This window comes from Branchiostoma floridae, chromosome 6, assembly GCF_000003815.2.
Source record: "Branchiostoma floridae strain S238N-H82 chromosome 6, Bfl_VNyyK, whole genome shotgun sequence".
Lineage (NCBI taxonomy): Eukaryota > Metazoa > Chordata > Leptocardii > Amphioxiformes > Branchiostomatidae > Branchiostoma > Branchiostoma floridae.
Window position 1 is genome coordinate 13,431,610 of NC_049984.1, and position 20,899 is coordinate 13,452,508.

Sequence of the window (20,899 nt, forward strand, 5' to 3'; positions counted from 1 at the left end):
TTTCTTTTAAGTAAATGATAAAGATATGGGAAATAGTAGTGTTACAGAAGAACACACTGAACAAGGAAGACAAGAAGATACATAGAGTGCGTTATGACATTTTGGGCTAGTTTTTAAGGCTGCATACAAGGAAAACTTTGCCAAGGAAAATCCACCATCCCTTCTTCATTCTTTCAAGCCCCTGTTCCACAGGTCATGGGCTTTGAGTTTGACCATATTTGTTGATCGCTAGAGGGTTGCCCAATGTTAGAATTGTCTTGAAATCTACCCTACCATATTCAATGGGGCTCAGTGGCCTGTGGACATTGGCCAATACCTAAAAACAGTGTGAATATCGAGACAACATTTCATGTTTTACAGCCAATAATGTCATTTTGAGCTCTCAGATGTCTTGGACAATTAATGTTAATGCTTAAGAAAGAAAACAGACATGTAAGTTCCTAACTTCAACTAACAACTGATAAAAAAGATGATGATGTGATAAAATCATCAGAATCAATACATTACCAGAAAAAATCATGAGAAACAAGGAACTGCATTGACCCCGCCCTACAGGCCAAGTCGATATCATTTTGCTGTCAGACTGCAGGGACAACTAGTCCACTTTACCTGATGAAATTTGCATATGATTTTGGCTGTGGCAGCCAATAATCATTGATCACAGTTGCACCCCTAAGCAATTCTCCAGAGAAAATTGTACAACATAGCAGTCTGAAATAATCATGAGAAATTTTCTCTTTGACAGGAATTATGCCCCAGGGCTTACTCGATAACTACTACATTTTTAGCACCAAGGCCAGTCTACATAAAATGTTGGCTTTCTTGAATTGAAGCCTTTGATCTTACCACTTTTGCTGTCATGCTCAAAGGCAAAATGGAAAATATGAAATGAACATAGTTGAAAACATATCCTGTCACATCTCTCTAAATACATGTAGTCAACAGCTTCTAGATTTTTAGCACCAAGGTCAGCCCACATGAAATGATGGAATATCATGAACTTCGATCCTACCAGTTTGACTTTTATGCTCGTAAACAAATAGAAAATTCAAATTAACACAAGAAATACAGTGTCATTTTTCTCTGAATGCTTTGCAGTCTCTAGATCTTCTGAATTACACACCTTTTCTTCCAAATGCATGACATCCATGACATATTTCCTAAGTCTACAACCGTCAGCAATGGCATTGTATCAGGCTAGTGTGTCCTCCACATGGGTCAACTACTTAACTTTTTATTCTTTCTGAGACAAGGATGGATATATCCTGATTCCATCCGGCGACAGGCTGTCTGTACTTTAACAGTTGACATTTATAGAGATATCACGCCATTTATTCTAATCTTTTGAAATGGGCTTTGGATGCCATATAGACAAAGCAACCCTCAATATCAAATCATTTTTTTCTTCAAAGAAATAACATCTATAAGTTTGTTGCCATATTGAGCAAGAGATATGCAGTATATACAGTATGGCAAACAGCCACATTTGTCTGAATGAGACAATGAGACCACGATTACCAGGCAGGTGCCTTAGGTGACCTTTCACCTCACCTTGCCATATAATATGCATAAGGTATTCTTCAATCCAAACAGCCTTGAATGTGCTTTTGACATTCATGAATAATTTCTCTGCAGCCATCACCAAAACATTCAGAAGAAACTCATAGAAAAAGGAGTAAGTGTTATAATAGTTTGTAGGAGCAAGGAGATGTGGGGGCTGATTGAATTAGATATAGTCTGGAGAAGGCTGAGGCAAAATTGGAAGTGACATTCATATTGATTTTACAGATTAAATTGCAGAGACAATTATTTCCTTGGCGCATACACTCCAGTGAACACCTGTGTGGCAGCATGGTGGATTAGTATTCCTAACACTGACTCAGCTCTTCTACCTGCTGCTTGTGGATTGTTAGGCCTCAGCAAGTAAACTTTATGGATGACATCCTCTTCAGACTGCAAAAATGGTGAGATAGGGCAAAAAAACAAGATGGGTACAAAAAAAACAGGATGGCTACATTTTCAAAATATACAACATAGATGTTGTAACAAGAATTAAAGGGACAAAACATGGTATCACATCCATCAAGGAATTCATTCCTGTTTTCAAGACATGTACTGGTGTGGTAAGACTGGTATCACTAACAAAGTTTGTGACTACGTTCATGGCTTCCATATTGGTGCCACTTCTACAACTACTGTGAGTCCTGAATACCTTGCAAGTGTCACTTCTACAAGTACAATCATTAGGCTCCAACACAACATATTTGCTAATTTTAGTAACTTTTAATCATGTTGGCCATCTCCATAATCTGCTTTGTTTTTTTCTAAAATCAGACAAAAATTAAGAAGTGCAGAAATTCATGCTTACTCAAAAATCAATCATGTCAGTACACAATTTACTACTGGTATTTGTAAAACCAATTGTTACTGATAAAGTGAAATGCCTCAATTCCAAATTATCTACTGGGCTGCAAAAGCCTAACAAGAAATAAAAACAGACAAAATTGGTTCATGACCATTTGCCCTGTGATCTCCTTCTAAAGCTCCAATCATAACCGGATATATCCCAGTTTGGGGGACAGCTGAGATGCTGTCGGTTGGGGAGTGTACCACATTAGCAATAGAGAAAACCTTGGGGGCTCTGTAGGATTAGGGCAGCTATTTATAGTCCCCAAGCAGTACAGCATGTGCATTCATATAGGAGTTCAGTTTAGTGAACTCTGTCATTTGAATTGGTTGAAAGTTTATGAAGAATGAAAGACTAGGATGTCATCAGAGACCAGGACTCGCATTTGCACCAGCATAGGCAGGAAATCAGCTATATTAAATGTATGATACACAACAAGGGGAAGCATGGAAACCTGCCAGCTGTGGCTGTGAAGACACACCTTCCTGAGGAGTGATGGGAAGCAGTCAGGTGTGTGAACACCCAATAAGATGGATGGAGCCATCAGCAGCTCTCATGGTGCCTGTGTGGGTGTTGTAGGTGGTGTCTGATCCACCAATACCCTGGCATTACTCCTTCAAAACTGGACAATCTAAATGTAAAGCTTCACATGTCCCAGTTTCTTTTGTGTGAAAACAACTATGTATATGTACCATTGAAATGCATCTCTATGGAATAAATGCCAAAAGAGCAATAGTTCAAGATGCATTCTACAATAAGCTAAGGGATAAAGCTTATCAGTTACCACAACCACAGCATTGGGTGTTAATTTTAAGGGCCTATATAAAACATGTACAGTCCACAATCGACAACGACTTTCATCTTCCCAAGACTTACCCAAATACAAAATATCATATCAACCATCCATAGCTTCTTAAGAGGTTATATTGACCAAATATAGTATGCCAAATCACAAATACATGTATGCAAACAGATACATCAGAAACAATATCTTTACAGAGTTGAATTAAAAAAACTCCATTTTGAACAGCAGCTGGTACACCCCTGTGGCCTTGTCCCTTTGCTTAATGTACAATGTACAATGCACTTTGAACTATTGCTCTGTGTGCATTTATTCCACAGAGGTGCATTTCAATGGTACATGCACACGCTAGTTTTCTCACAAAAGAAACTGGGACATTCCACCCACAGAGTCAGTCTCTAATGCCTACTTCGGCATTATTATCATCCATCAAAAGATCCTCACCTTTCAATACTTGATGGAGGAATTATCCGCTGATACTTCTTCCCATCAGCAAGGACAAACATGCGGGGCTGGAAATTCATTTGGTGAATAGCACCTAACCTACAAACTTAGTTGAAAAAAAAATTAGGTGCATGACAAAGTAATAAGGAGATTATCAGCAGGCAAAAAAAGAGAGCATTCTTGTCAAGAATTTCAGGCGAAATCTGGAAGTTATTCTGTACAGTGCTGGCACAGTTTCCAGCTTTGAAAAAGTGTGATAAAAATCTTAATTCTATAGCTAAATTCAAAATCTAAAACAATATGGTTTTATTATTTCTTATGACTCTTTCTTATGTGTTGTGTATATTACTTTTTTTATTAGTGTACAATCATGGTGTCTTTATGTAACCCAACACAAATATCTTGTTGGACTGGTGTAACCACTGTCAAAAACAAGGTGCGTAGCTCAAATTTTGGGTTCACAAAAGTATTTTGAGCCCTGAAATGTGAATGCAATAGGTCAGCTACTTCAGCTACATCCATGGGTCAGCTTCTTCCTGAGATGTTCAAAGTGATTTGGCTGTTTCTTCAGATATGGAGACTCTTCTCCTGCAAGGGCACTGGTAATACTCTCATGGGGTCTCAACAGCACAACAGGGAGATCTTAAGAGCCAACGGGTGCTGCGTAATCCTTTGAAAACCACACTTCTTAGAAGCTAGCAGCTGACCTTGAAGGTTCTGCATGACCTTCAGACCTACATGACACCAAATTTTACAAAATGGAAAGATACTGGGGTGGCTGGGAGTCTGGCTTAGTTCTTAAGAACACAGCCTTCAAGAGAAGTTCCAAACGTAAGAATGTTAGAGGGTACAGAAAAACACATAAATTCCTTAGACCTTATTCTTATCACACATCAGCTTTCAGATACCATAAAAGTCATTTGTAGCTTACATGCTGGATTTTTTCTCCTTCCATTACTATAAAATATAGTCTGAAGGCAAATTTGGTTCTACGGCCATCCTTTCAGCACCAAGGCCATAGCCCACCCAGGAAGCAATTTCAGGTGAAGAAAGGAGAGAGTCCATCTGTACCATCACTGTCACTCGCGTGATTATCTGTAATGATACAGGTGAGTACTGCAGGTGATAAATTGTGCGTGTGGCATACATTCCTTCTTGCTTCCCATTCTGAGCAACCTTACATGGCACATTTACGAAGTGCCAGCTCACATATATCCACTATCCTAAAACGTGCACCTAAACAGATCTCCCATGCAATGTCTCCCAGTAAATGTAATCCTGTATATTTGGGTAATGATAAACTACAAATCTCTCAAACACACTGTTTTTCAAAGTGGCAGATGGTACAAACCTAATTAACGTCAGACCTACAACTTCTCCATTTTTTGTATATCCGTATCAGTTCTATTCAAGAATGACAGTCTCTGCTACATAAGTGATATCTGTAAGTTTTCTCAGTTCTATTATGAAGATTGGTTTTGCAGATCCGCTTATAACCCAGCAGATATTGTTACATGTATGTATCTTGATACTTGCAGCTGATTTCATTCACTGCAGTTTTAGAATAAAAGGCTACCCCAGTAATTCCATCACCCCTTTAGCAAGAATGCCCTGTTGTTCTAGCAAAGGACACATGGGAAACATCATATATCTGCTGTCAATCACATGAAACGCTCCTATGAGAGCTGAGAAATATCATTAACAGGAGTGTGCTCAATTTTCCAATAACACATCCACAAAATAATCAAATCACAGCCTCCTTCTGATATTGCTGCTAGTAACACTGGCAAGTGCTACATCCTGTCAATATGATATTGAAAAAAATACTCCCAATATCATAACTGCAAGTCTGTAATTTCGGACTCACGTATTGACCAGAAAGGGGGAAAATCAATGAGTACAGTCCCGTAGCAGACAGACCCAACTGCACATTGAATAATGCCCGGACTATGCCAACTACCATTTGCTATGGTGGCACCCTTGTGCTGGTACACATATCGATTGATATACAACAGGCCTTTCTGGCAAAGATACTTATGACAGTCTTTGCAAATAGTGGTTGTTCACGCTTCTTTAGATTTGTGCGGTAAAAAGTCGAATGATTTCCTCAGAGCTCAACAGGCGTTCTATTACTGTATTAGGAAGTTGGGAAAGATGCCAAACATGAGACTGAGAACAATTTCACCTGATGCAAGGTCTAAGCCTTAAACCGATTTCTTGCTAGTGTAATACATTAGAACCACCTATAGGAGGTCAATTCCTAAGATTTTTTTTCATTACATGTACCTGCACCAGTACAAGGCTACAAACTTAGAGGATTTTGAAAATGGGTGGGACTAGTTGGCCTGTCATTGCTAGGAATGCCAATAGAATACCAAAAGTTCTACTTGCATAGTAACCCGGGGCCATACTAGTATTTACCTGCATCATTTAGGTTTTCACAAGAAACAGGTTAAAATGGTCCCAGTGGCTAAAGCCCCAAACCAATTGTTATAGAGTGGTTAACAAATGTGATTTTTTTTCTAGACTAATTGTTATTGGATTTGTATTGAAGAAATGTTAAGTACAAAAAATTGAGTTACGCGGAATTGCAGGGTGACTTAGGCAAATAGGAGATAAACAATAACGGGCCTGGAGATTTATTGCTGACAATCCTTACTAGACACTGTATCCTTGTGGAGGCACTTCACATGACCTTACCCAGGTGAAAAAATGGGTACCTTAACCTTTACCTTATCTACCAGTAAACAGTCTGTACTGAACATGGGTATATTCATAGAGTGCAACAATAAAGGTATAATTTACACACTAAGCAAAGGTTGAAGGCATAGGTCGTTACCTTCTTCTTATTGGAACCCGTTTTCCAGTCAGAAGATTCAAATCAGCCTCTGCTCGGAGAGTCATAAAACTACCCAGAAGTCCTGTAATGCCATAGCATGAAAGAAAGAAAACAGGAAACCCTGAAACCAGCCTCCATTTATCTGCTACCATGGAAGATTGGAAGCCTCTTGAAAGAAATCAACATTAAGTTACTAGTTGAAACTGCTTCCAATTTCGTCCCTATTTCTGTGGCTCAAGATTTAATCGTGCAGGTTATACGTCTGGATCTCACTGCACCAATCATTTGGCCCCAACCTTAGGGTCTGCTCCCAGAGAACAACAGAATGATGATAAAATATGGAGACTTTGGGGGTCACACTCACTGTGTGCTTTAAATTTTGTCCAGCCCACTCATTAGGTGCGGAGTAGGGCAAAACTAGAGGGCTCAGGTCCAAATTCAAACCCTCTGAAACAGTATTTCACGCATTTTCAGAAGCAAATTTGATTCCACTGGAAGTTAGAAGCTCATATACTTAATTTTTGTTGTTGAATTTTATAAAGATAAATTTTTGTAAAACATGATTCTCACTACTTTTTTTTTTTTTTAAGACGTAGGTGTGTCCTACTGGGGTTCAGGAATTGATATACTAGGGACTGATAGAGACTTAATTATAAATTGAATATAATCATTTTGTTATCCACAGTGGGGAACTTTAAACAAAAATCAATTTAACTGTAGCTGCCAATCACTCCATTACAGGATAAAGGTACCACTTTGATCATATCTGCTGCAGCAGAATAGGCATGGGGATTGCCGTGAAGCTGGCGTCACAAAGCGGAAAAATAGCTCGCTAGATGGGACTGTGAGATCAAAAGGACATTTTCAGCAACAATACACCCAATGTCATTTAAATCACTGCCTTTTTTCTAAATCAGCCGATGTTTGCATGTTACCAAGCGAAGTCAAAACTGATGGATTTTCAGGGGAAAATACGCCGAATACTCTGGCGATTGTAAACTTGGTGACCTTGTGGCAAATACCAACTTTGGCCAAAGCTAAATGTGGGTTACAGTGTGACGCTGGCTCAAGTAAGAGTTTGACAAACTGTTTGACTGCCATATAATTGTAGCCAAGTTTTTTTTTGGGGGGGGGGGGGCAGGGATTGTTCTAAAAAGTACATGCTCAGTGTTAGAAAATACAGTACGACAAGGTGATCTATACCCAGTTGTCATATAGTATGTTGGAAACCTTCAAGTGGGCTAATTGAACAAGCAAGATTGATAGTTTTATACATGGAACACTGGACACTGTCCAACTGGCCTGGCTAATACTGCAGGACCCAATAGTACAGTCCATTGGGAGGATAGAAAGTCTTTGATGTCCGATGACTTGCTTGAGGCTCGGGCTGGATGCAGAAGTCCACTATGCAATTCAAGAGAGGTGTAACTGAATTGTCTATGCCCTCAAAGACTAATCATGGGCACTTGGTAAAGGCCATAGTCTTTGAGGCCAGAGATGTGAATTCCACTAGTGTCTGATGGCATTAGAAAGTGGAGAGCATTCCTCTTTTTCTATGGCCTTATATTTCCCCAACCTCTGTAAGCAATATTGCATCTCAATTAGAAAGCAAAGCTGACCACGAGAGACAGTCAGTCAAGCATGTCTGCAGAGTTTCTTGAGTTTCTACAATAGCTTCTTAAAATTCTGCTCTAAGGAATCTTAAAAGAATGAAAAGAGCTCTACATTTAATAGAATCCAGAAAAACTATTCAACTAGACAGTTTTTTTCCACATAATTCTTACCAACATAAAATAGTGTAGGTGCACACATTTCAGATGAAAACTGTCCAAGCGCTGTGACCATCCCAAGTATACCATCTTTAGCTTTCACGTCTTATAACCCTGTCTTCAAGGGTAATGGATACAAGGAAATAAGACCCGCAGTATATCACGACCACTAGCGTGACACCATTGGCTCTTTCTGATATTGAGTCACGCCGCAGAATTTGATTCCTAGTACGTCTTTCCACATCTAGCCATTGACCCTAATTTCCCTGGGTGACACCTACAGCATGTATCAGTCGAGAAGTGATCACTCAATAGAAGCCTGCATAAATTTCCCAAGGGCGCCACAACCTGCATTTTCTCACAGGAAATTGTAAGAGTGACTGCGTGTAGCGATTAATGGACAATATGTAGTTTATTGGCTTTGAACGTTATCGTGTGAAGTAGTCATATTCAGTTAAGAAAACTGGCAACACAGTCAATAGCTCGTGAAAAATCTCATTGTATAAAAACGAGTAGTGAGCCATGAACACAGAGGTTACGGAATACTGAAATGAGGTCAGAGTTACCAAGTACCCACCAAGGAAAATGCAAAGTTTACAGGCCTGCTTGCCAATGTCAAATTGAATCCTTTTCTTTGCACTTGTAGAAATCAAGTCAATGTTTGAAAACAATTGTAACAGGCACAAAGTAAGCAAAGCAGTGTACAAGACTGCTGCCCAGTGGCATTAATCTAGTACAACCTACACATAGATTCTAAGCTATATAATATTGATAGAAGACACAATGGGGTGTGCTATTCCAAAGTACAGCTTGTTGATACTCTAAAGTCATTATTTCATGGTTTAGTTTTTTGCATATATGTATTGATATACAGATATTGTTGCAAGTGTCTCATACTTGATGAAATACATTTATACTCAAGTAACTAAAGGTACATTAACTGAGAGTGTCAGGTTCACTGCTATATCACTAGAATGGAGACAAAAGTTATGCGCAAGGCAGCATGTCATATTCATCAAATCACGTCCACTACGATGATTTCACTACATATTACTATTACATGTACTAGCTACTTGAAAATACAACATGTTTCACTGCAATTGAATACAAGTCCTTTGATTTTAGCACCCACTAAAAATTGTTCGTTTTTTTGTTGATTCCACACATCGTCCTGCCTGAGTTTAACATTCATTGTATATTGTACACCACACAGGATGTGGACTGTACCATGATCAGGGTGGTAGAGGGGTGGGCAGGATGTGAGGTGGATTTGTCCTTGGTGCTGAAAGACAGTAACTGTTATATAAAACATCATGACTAGCATCATACTCAAACTAGACTGCAGCTGGCTGAAAAAGATACAGATATTAGTACTGATTTCAGCTGCAGGGTGCTTTGACTACCGCAGACAAAACTAGAAAGGCCGACATTTGCTTGAGAGCAAATACAGCATATTTCAGCCATCTCCCTCATGCAACAATAGGCCTTGAGGTCGTTGACCCCTTTGGCCATTGGAAAATGACCCAAAAAATTCCCAAATATATCATTTTAAAGTGTTCCATGCCAAAAATTATACATGGATCATTTGGATAAATATCTAGAGCACCCCTTTACCAAATTTCGGGTCATTTGGTTGTAAAACGAGGGAACAGGAGCCAAAAATGTCCAATTTTTGTCTAAAAATGGCCATAAAATTGCAATATTAAGCATTATGTTGTACTGTACGGAAAAACTGTTATTGAATTAATGCGCACAAAATTGAAGGGCACTTTTATACCAAATTTCAGGTCATTCGGTTGTAAAACGAGGGTACAGGAGGCAAAAATGTGCTTTTTTTGTCAAAAAATGGCCAAAAATCGCAAAATTAAGCATTTTGTTGTACCGTATACCAAAACTGTTATCAAATCTGGGTGGGCATATGATCAGGGCACCTCTGTACCAAATTTCATGTCATTCGGCTGTAATACCAGGGTACAGGAGCCCAAAATATACATAAAAATTGACAAAAACCTCAATAAAATCATTTCAAAGGCAGATATGAAAAAAATGAAAAAAACACCTGAGGGTATTGACTTACTCTACCTTTGTGCCAAATTTCAAGTCAATCGGTTAAAAAACGGCGGAGTTGATTCGATTTGAAGATTTGGCAGGAGAAAGAAAGAAAGAAAGAAGAAAGAAACATTACGAATACAATATATTTCACCATACCTATGGTATGGCTGAAATATAATGATACACAGCTAGCTCTGTATAACTACTCCCTCATCAATCAAACAACACCCACACTGACAGAAAGATCTACGCTGTTTCAAACTTCATGACAACTACTGGCTATCCTCGCTACCCGCTATCTCTCCAAGCATGGCACTACCATTTTGTGCCTGACTGGTATATCATCAAATCAATAGCCATTAAACCATCAAAGAGTCGAGACGGTGGAGGCAGACTTTGATCCAAGCTGAATGATCAGTCAGCACTGCTTGGTTGCACATCAAGAATACCTCATGACGTGCTCTGTACAAATAGCTATCATTTACTTTTACAGCACAAACCCTTAGAATTGGAACCCTGTCATACATTCAGAACAGATCATTTTCTGCACGAGAAAACCAGCTGCATGAAAAAGGATCTGACTATTCCCATTAGAATCAAATAACATTTCTTTGTTACATAAGGCAATCAGGCATCAGAGATGGCATGCATAACCCCCTTTAATACCTATACTGCTTAGGATTAGGTCTAGTGCCGCAGATATAAATATCAGCATTGAGAATGCATGGTAACATTCCATTGTACAGTACTACACAGTAGTGGGAATTGTAGAAAGCCAAAGACAGTACTTTACTCCCATGGGGTGGACTAAAAATGGCATCATGCATTCTTATAGTAATCCAAGACTACAATATTACATACTTGTAGCATATCATACTTTTGTCTTGATATGCCACTTAACATGCATGCTATGCTGCTACTTATACAGTCAATGAAGCTTGCTTTAATGCCATGTACATTTTGCAGATTTTCTGGACTCAGTCAACTGTTCACATCAGGATATGCATTCCTTGTAACCAGTGGTTGAACTCCTGACCCTGTTTAGAGATCGACTGTGTAATTATTGATCGTAATTCACATTTTGCAGGGCACAGCTGATGTGCATTGGTACATAAAAGCCTGGTGAAACATTAGTATGTAGAACATGTCTTTGGGCAAAGTGAAAAAAGTGGGCTAAGTCCATGTAGAGCTGATCTCTTCTGCATGTATAGGAATAATCCGTGCAACATTCAGGGACAGGTTTGTCACACTCATTAACAAGCTCCCTTAATCTATCTATATACCAAAACCATGACGATCTGTCACCTCCATCTTAAGTTATTCCCTTTTAAAGTCTCAATAAAAATTGGCCCCTACACTTGAAAAAAGGCCCAAGGAGCACTAACCTACACCACTTACTCTCTGCTTCTCACAACTCATCACACACAACTCTTGACCATAGTCTATCCAAAATGTCTGTGGCGGAACCATTGAGAGCCACTTAAGGAAGTACATTATCAAACTTGACCTTTGTTTTCCCAACATCTACCCACATACCTAATATCATCCACAACTTCTTGAGTAATGCTACCCACAACGAACAAACTGCAAATGTTCTGAGTTTGAATATTTTTTTAAATCTCCAATCAAACTGACTTTTGCAACTAATTTTTAACATATTTGCATTATTTTTCACAGTATTGGTAAAGAACATGATAAAAATCTGCACAAAGTTTCCTAGTTTTGGGGGAAACTTCTGAGATGGATGACTTAAGTGCAGACTGAAAATGCGCATATTTCTATAGCTGGTATAACTGCCTTTCTGTGTAATATATCAGCATTCACACATGTAGATTCAAATTATGACCAAAAATAGTGAGTTTGTTTCATTATTCTCATGAGTCAGATTCTATGTTGTGATAGACTTCATACCTGGTCAGACATGTAATCTCTTTAAACATCTCCATACTGTAGTATGCAACTCAGATGAAGGAGTCCATTAACCTTGTTGCTGTAAAAAGTACACTGACTAGGGTTGCCCTATTTATCAAAGTCCATGATTTAGGTCGGGACACATCGATTGAAACATAGTGAAAGGTCGGTATTACATAGTTCTGTATCTGTGGTAACTGTTACTTGCTTCAGGAGGGTCTGCATGTGTATTTCAACTAGGCGTTGCAAGTTATTGCAATTCGCCATTACTCATACCCGAACACCCTTCAATGCTTAACACTGTCAGTAAATCATTAGCAAAGGATCTACATTTGTACATGTAGATACTAAAGCAAGGTTTCCATTTTTAAACACTTCAAGTCTAAAGAATTATCTGCAAGAGGAGAACAGACTGCAGATCTTGAAACTTTAATTATGATGGTTTTACCTTTGTAGTGTGTGTAGATCTAATACAAATTCATGTCTGACACTGCAAACATGTCTCCCTCGTACAAGACTATACTACAGACCATAACTACAGACTTAGAATTGTTTCTTCCACAAATTTAAACCACAGCTAAAATCTGTGTTTCCCTCATATACATGTACCACAAAACAACAGCACTGAAAAATCAAATGAATCTACAGGAATGACTGGCATATGCCATACATGCCATGATTATCTTCAGACTTAAGTCAGAATGTGGGTGGACTGGACTTTTCCTACTCCATAATGGTGCATGAGGGAACTCAGAAGCGTAGACCATTAAAAGGATGAGATCACAGAACATGACGCATTGCCCATCAGCCTTTTGAACCCTGTCAACTTACTCCGGAGCTTCACACACCAGACTGCAAGCTAAGACCTTCCAGTCTTTGATCGCATACCTTCTGCCGAATGTTAAAAGTCTGCCTGACGTACTCAGACGTACTTAGAAGGCACATTAACTTTCCCCTCAACACCTTTTATCACTCGGCGAGAATGAAATGAGCAAAGGATCGCTTCCTGACAGATTCTGAAGATAATGTGCTCCCAGGAAGGATACAGAGATAAACCCGGTTCTTTGGGTCGGAACCATCTCGGTAACTTCTATCAGTGAGTGTCAGTGGTAAAACCGATCCTTGTATCGGGTCTACTGCACACACGTGCCCTGAATAATGAATATTGGGTGAAGGAAACTGCTACCTGGGGCAGTCGATATTACAGGACATTTTACCATCTTAAGCGAACATGAAGTTACATCAATACTGCTGTAAGGCATTGCACTATTTTTCGTGATTGCCTTATCGTAAATGTTGAATTTTAAGTGAACCTGTCAGTTCAACATGAAACTTCTCAGCTGGTAATATTTTTGTTTCAAGTTGTAAAATAACACCTCCAGGACCCGTCCCTCTATTCTGAGATAGAAATTTGCTTGTTGGGATAGAGGGACAAAAATTCTACACTGTCTGTCCTAAATATCTAAACTTCATGATATGAAAATATGTTTTGTAGGCTTAAAATGACAGATTTAACTAAGACCTTTACAACACAAACTAACAAACTCCAACTGAATCAAATTGTGTTGTTTTCTTTTCAGTGTCCCAATCATTAATAATTGATGAATGCTTTCCAAAACCTGCCACAAATAACCCCCCCCCTCCCCCCAACAATGAGAGCTACAAAGTTCACAGCAGGAGACAACCCTGGTCAGAAAATTTATATGAATGGATGGGATGAAGACGGTTCATCGAAAGGGTCAAGACATTTGATTAAAGAGAACAGTCCTGGAGGCAGTGATGGGGGTGTGCTCTAGCCATTAATCATTTATTGATGTTCCATTCACTGGAACATAGATGACAGTCTGTTCAGCATGGGGAGGAACATGACCAGTTCAGGTCATAGATCAGCCATTATTTGAAGATTAACCTACATGATATATATGATGTACTTCCATGTAGAGAGATCTTCGCAAGATATCATTCTGATGCACGGTATATTCAACCCAGGGGGTTATATATCATAGAACCACACACTGGTCCCAAGGCATTTCCACACATTGTGAAATGTATTAGGTATAAACCATATTAAGGATTTTACAGGAGAAGGCATGAAAACAAAAAATGTGAAAAGGAACAAAGCAAGAAAAACCCAGACTAATTTGTATGTATTAGTCAGGTCACTATATAGACAGGTTCGACTATCAGTAGAAGGAAACACGGACGAGATTTATTTGCGTATTTCATAACACCAGATAGAATCATTGTAAGCATTATATGTGAAGATAGCTAAGCTAGTTTATCTTTCTTCTTTATCAAAATGTTGAAATTTAAAATCTAAAAGACCTGAAGGTTCAGCTGCATCAGTCTGATAGGTAACCTTCATTATGTTAGGGACTATTATTCTCGTAACATTCTCGTATTATTCCCGTATCGCTCTTTGAAATTTAGATAATATATTATATGTACTGATCAATGCACAGACCATTATGATCGTATTATAGCAGCTCTTTATTAATTAATAATGAAGCATATCCCCGAAGGATAAAAAGAGACAGATTTTTATTACAAACAAAAATCATTAAAGTTATGGCAACATTTGGATCTATTTATCATGAAATTATTCAACTGTCATCTATCTGATCATTCTTTTGACTTGACTTAACTTAATAATATGTCTATTCTTCGCATAAGACAACATGTCACCTTCAAAGAATCACACTTGTGATTTTGTTTTATATTATGCATCGTTCTGTAATCCTTGTTTCTCACATAAAAAAAGCTTCAAATAGATGCAATTCAATATGTTTGCAAATTAAGAGTAAGTCAATTTTTTTTAATAATGATCACAGAAAAGATCCCATCTCCCAATGTCGTAAGGTGTTCGAGAGAAAAAACACCTTCAGAACCCATCACACTAAGTCTTATCAAAAAGAGTAGAGTTCCATCCTGGTGCATATGGACCATACCTCACAGTCAAAACTAGTGTCTTGTACAGACAAGATTGACTGGACAAGATTGACTGGAAATTCATAGTGAGTGTCTTCCTTGTATTGGATCAAAGCTTAAACCTGTTCAACCATGGATTCTACAACACAGTCTTCATACGAAAACTGGTGTGTTGCATTCTTCCAGTTGAGCAAAACAAGCAAAGAGTTGACTCTAGATAAGACCATCCAACTCACGGGAGTGTCTCCATCCTCTGAGCAGTCCTCCTCCTCCTCTATACTGTATCTCCTCCTCCTACTGTGGCCTGTGTTGTTCATCTCTATCCCAAACTCCTCTGCTATATGGTTCTGTCTTCTCCTGCCTCTGTGGTCATCTTCCTCTGGACATTCTTCTATAACCAAAGGACTGTGAAAAAAAAATTCATTATAGCAATTCATAAAGTAATGTAAGACTTGAGCTTACACAGACTGATCTAAAGAATTTCAAATAGTCAAAATCAAACCTTTTTAAAATGCTATATCTACCTTTGTGAAGTCTAATCTAAAGAGCTGTTGCCAGATAGGCAAAGGTAAAGGCATATACTGCTGACAAGAGATTCAGAAACTTGAATTTAAAAAAATAAATTGATGATCTTATATCCTGAAACATTTAGAGTTTGTGAATTGTTAAATGCCATAGCCATCACTGGTGTTAGTCGTCCTCCTCTTCGCTTCTATCAAAGCTTGATCAAGTCCAGCTATCTCCCTCTGATATGAGATCATTGGTCATCCTCATTCTATGACTGACCAGCTATCCATTGACAATACCATATACTTTCAGGAAGAATGCCTGTTATGATGCAGTACCTAAAAAATACTGCTAGGGGGCCTACAATTGCTGTGTTTCTTCAGGACAAACATACATAAAATTCACACAAAGTCGTCAAAAAGATCTTCAGTTAATCGGTGCAAGCACACAAACAAAACCAAAAACATAGGCTGTGCGTCTACTTCATGTAACAAGTAAAATATTACAGTTCATTCACTTTTCTGGGGCAGTACCAAAGCTTGCAAAACATAGATAAGGAAGTTCAATACCATGTAACCTTTACCATGGCATTGATGCACAATGTGCTCGCCATGTGAAAAGTTTTTTTTTAGACACGTAAAAGGTTAATGTCAAACTTCCTTAATGGATCCGGCGTGAACCTGTCCAACCCTGCACACTCAAGGTGATTATAGTTGAAGAAACTTTCAAAAGTGCAAATGTTTCTGAATCATTACTTTAGACTTAAGTACAATGCTTTGAGATATCTGGCCACAGCATTTTGGCCATAGCAAGTAAATTTTATGGACATTTTAAACATTGATTAACCAAAAAATTTTATTCTCTGAAGATTAACATTCAAATCAAGCAATTATTAAATATGGTCATTGTTTTATCCAACTCCACAGACGAATATCTATTACAAGAAAACTTTTGCCATTCCACAACATTTTTATTGTACCTCTAATAATGGATTGTATCCAGCATAGATACTAATCAAGAACAGGAAACGAGCCCTGGAGCGAATCCAAGTTTTAATGGAATTGCATCTCCTGATAATGAAATTGTTTCCGCCTGGATTTCAGGATTGTTTGACTATGATTGAATCACACATCAACTTCAATCTACAAGAACTGCACATCAAACATTGTTATAGTACCGAGTTCTAGATTACAGAGGACTCAGACTGACTGGAACACTGTAATGTGCTCTCATTCATTTTTTCAAAGAGTAATTTTACTTGGCAATTTGGTAAAGGCTATGGAATACTGAACAACAATTAGTTAACAATGCAAATGCTCATCACTATTAATAATAGTATCACTAGACAGTATTGCTAAAATTGCAGTATAGAACCAGTATTTCTAGCTGGACTGGTCTAGAAAACTGTACCCCAAAAATGAATAGACAGGTAATTGGACTGACTAGGAAAATGAACAGAACCAGCCTGATGGTAACACGTCTTTGGGCTTACCAGTCAAAGACAACCAGAAAATGACAATCTACTACTTAACAGGGTCTGGCCCAGGTTTATGTCCAAACCTGAACCCGATCGTCAGGACCTGGACCAGACCTGGACCTGAATGGTTAACATTTGTACCAATAACCACTCCTACTAGATGGGATAAAACCCTAGTTAGCCTGCATGCCAGCTGTTTCCAGGGCCTACACAGGGCAGATACTGATGGCCCTATAGCTAACATACTCCCAGACTAGTTAAAGCCTTAGGCATAGGGGCTGTGGTACAATTTCTTTGAGGGCATGGTGGCCAAGGAGCTGGAAATAGTCTGGCTTCAGGATGCACTGTAATTTGCTACTGGTATTGTTAATCCCTCGCCCTTACTAACAGTAACAGTAACAGATGTGATTTTGCTGCTTGGTGATGCAGACTGATGGATGTAGCAACTGGTGACCTCATGCACAAGTACGTCATACACACGTCTGTTCACACAAGATAACACATTTTCCCAACAATCGTGCATTCAAGAGAAATCAAGCATTCACACCACCCTGGGTCTGTAGGATCTGTGGCTATCCAACACAAAGTAGGGTGTACATGGGCATATCCTTCACTACATGGTGATGTGAAAGGGGATTTTAGTTCAGGAAGTCCATTTACAACTCTTCACACGAACAGATGATGACAGACTTGTAAAGTGGTAGAACCGGGAATTGCGTTTTTTTTAAAACATTTCCTATGAGCATTTCCCCTGGATTCTTTGATCTCAAACTGCTGAAGGTATTTTCTACAGTGACAAATGACAATGGATGGAAGATCATTTCGAAGAAAGAAAGGAGTCATTTGGGCATACATAACAGATACATAGCATTGGCATCCATCTCCAGTGCCACACACATTTTGGGCCATACACATTTGTGTGAGCACTACAGCAGGTGGCTGGTCTGCTGGTAATAAACTTTGCTTTTACGTGCAGAGGGATGCCATAAGCTAGCTTTATGAAGCAGATCTAGATGTGGTGAGTGGACAGACCACTACACCATACACCTACATGAAATGTACAACATCGTATACAAAGGTCCAACTCCATTTGGTTGGGACTTCCTTTTCTAAATATCACTGTCGCAATTAATCCAACTGCGATCACAGTTCATTCATGATAATGAGTATTGAATGTCTCAGGCAAGCTTGAGGGAAGTGGGAATAAAGTGTCTGGTTGCTATAGGCACTTGAACAGGAGACATGGTGATAAATCTTTGCTGGTCAAGCCATTCCCCATACACACATCATCCTTTAAGCCTCAGCTTAAGAGCATAGATCCTATATAAATGATATTCCTTAGATACAAGATATTTGCATAACAATAGAAAAACAGACAGGTGTATCCTTACCTTGGCATCTTCCTCCTGTGTGTCACAAAGAGGCATGAAGAAGACAGGACAGAAAGATGTAGACAAGAGATTGTTTCATTTTTTTTTCAATGGAGCCTCCCAAACCACTGGGCCCCTACTAGTAGAAATGCCTTTGGAAGGCTTTTAATTGATTTGGGTTTCTGATTGCCAAATGGTCCTGACATGGTTGCCAATGCTATCCAAGGCTGCATCCAGTCAGAGAGGATGTCAGAAAAGACCAATAAGAAACCAAATTACTAAATGCCATTGAAATAGGTTTGGGAGGCTTATAAATTGTATCTTCTTGTGATTATCAATCCCAACAGCAATTAAGTAGCTACAGGTAAAGGTACAGTAACACTCTAAGCAATGGAGGCGAGCAGGTTTTTGCGTTGCAGTTAGCAAGGATTTCTACATAAACTTGATCATGTGGATGACATCCGTGCATGTCAATTGTTGTTCGTTTCGAAAAGAAAAAAGTCTGTGGCCATACTGTAAATCACAAAAAAAGAAGCCGCCATAAAATCAGCAAAATAGATTGTAAATCAGAACATACATGTAATGCAAAGTCTTCCAAAGTCAAAGTAGGTGTAAACTAATTTTTTAAAAAATTGTTGTTTGGTATACCTTGGTCTGTGTGTTCAATCATTTGTTAGAACTTCCTGACCACTTAGATTTTATGTCACTAGTATTTTGAAGGCAACTTTTTTCCCAACATATTTTTGACATGCACACATAATTTTTGGGATGTCCAGAGGATTTAAGGTTAAATAGGGCAGGGCTATAGAACAGTTAGAAGGGAAGGCAGTGACCTGTGATACCAATCAATAAAGTGAAGTGAAGCAAACTAAAGGAACGTCATATCCTGTAGTATTGATTGTAATAATTACATTTGATCGGGATGTCCGACTGTATGATCCTCAAGACTCAGGTGAAGATGACAGCTTGCTATCTAGTTCAATAACGCTGTGGCTATGCCTGGAACACCCAGTGTCACTACTAGTATCTGGTAGTGCCAAAAAGCCTTACTAACAGGAAGCACAGGAATTTCTTTGAACCAATAGACACTGTCATTCAATGAATGGTGTAATGTGGTTCTGTACCATTTTACAGGATCATCCTTAGGGTTAGTGTTGTCGTTATAATTTATAAGCAATAGAGTTGACAGGATCATCGATCATGAGGTGCTATCAATCAAAGGAACACATCCTGTCAATAGTTCGTACAAACTCTATTGACAAGAACATCCTGTCAATCATTCGACTCAATGGCACAGAAACATTCGTATTGACAGGAACAACAACAAAATCGCATCATCCTGTCAAATTATAGCCTCGGTCTTTCAATTGCAATAGAATACTCCGGACCAAATTCATAATCATATTAAATTCACATCAATCCAACTTAAACGTTACGGCAAAAACGTGATGGTCCCACATTTGATTTGTAAACATGAATAGAGGGTGGCCAAAATTCCGACACGCATTGGCCAGTCCCGAGGGACCATCTATGGGAATGGGCCAAACTCACAACAGCTTTGTTGTCAACCGTTAGTGAGCGCTGGGTGCTGTTTTCTCTTGCCAACAGACGATGAATAGCTAGGATTATGGGCAATAACGTCGATACCGGCGGTGAAGCTTATACTTAGCTGCACCGTACCTCAGTGGCACACTGTCAGCTCCTACTGTTGAAGGGAAAACAGCAGAAAAGCTAATCAATACCGCTACACGCTCACACACTCACCTCGTGTCCGCCATCATGAATCTGGAATGGTGGGATCCCCGGGCGAGGCCACTCGTAACGCAGGGGTAGGTAAGACAGAACGCTGGAGGGAAAGCCCTAATCTCAAAGCAGAGAAGAGACCCAGACTTGTTTCGGTATTTACAACATTGTACGTTTTTTTCGGGCTTTCTAATTTCCCAGATTCCCCTCTTGTCCGCGTGGCTACAGAAGAAAACCTGACAAAATTCAAAGCTTGACAAAAACGCGCAATGAAGACGACAGAAACAATCGGAAGCCTAACCTCTGCTCGGAGAGTAGGGAAGCCCAGAAGACGTGAAGGTCCGTGAGCAGTGCTGAAGTGACACGGTGCGGCAGACTTTACTGTTGCAATGACATCTAAACATAAACGTAACAACAAAACAGAACGTTGTGCAGTCTCAAAGGTATATGACAGCACAGGATAAGAATGCAATGAAAATTTTGTTTGTGTTCTGATCCTTTTCCAAGTCAACTACTAGTAACCTAGTATACAGGGGTCTGAAGGTGGACATTATCATACACGAACAGAAAACAACGTGAGTCAATCACTGCTTCGTTTAGACCCTTGTAGTGCCCAGAAACAAACAGAACTGTTTCTGTGGCAGTGTATT

The 20,899-nt window shown here is 39.1% G+C and overlaps 1 protein-coding gene across 3 annotated transcripts in view; it reads right to left on the reverse strand.

The window, feature by feature from the left end:
• Positions 1-20,329, reverse strand: part of LOC118417496 — a 29,968-nt gene extending 9,639 nt beyond the window's left edge. For 2 of the 3 annotated variants that reach the window (XM_035823075.1, XM_035823073.1), the window contains exons 1-3: positions 20,271-20,329; positions 18,528-18,542; positions 15,389-15,557 (exon numbers count right to left, since the gene is read on the reverse strand). In XM_035823075.1, the coding sequence (XP_035678968.1) occupies positions 15,389-15,557; positions 18,528-18,542; positions 20,271-20,287 (201 nt within the window). In that variant the 5' untranslated portion in view covers positions 20,288-20,329. The remainder of the gene's footprint in view (positions 1-15,388; positions 15,558-18,527; positions 18,543-20,270) is intronic. The other variant, XM_035823074.1, reaches the window with a different exon arrangement.
• Between the last annotated feature and the right edge of the window lie 570 nt (positions 20,330-20,899).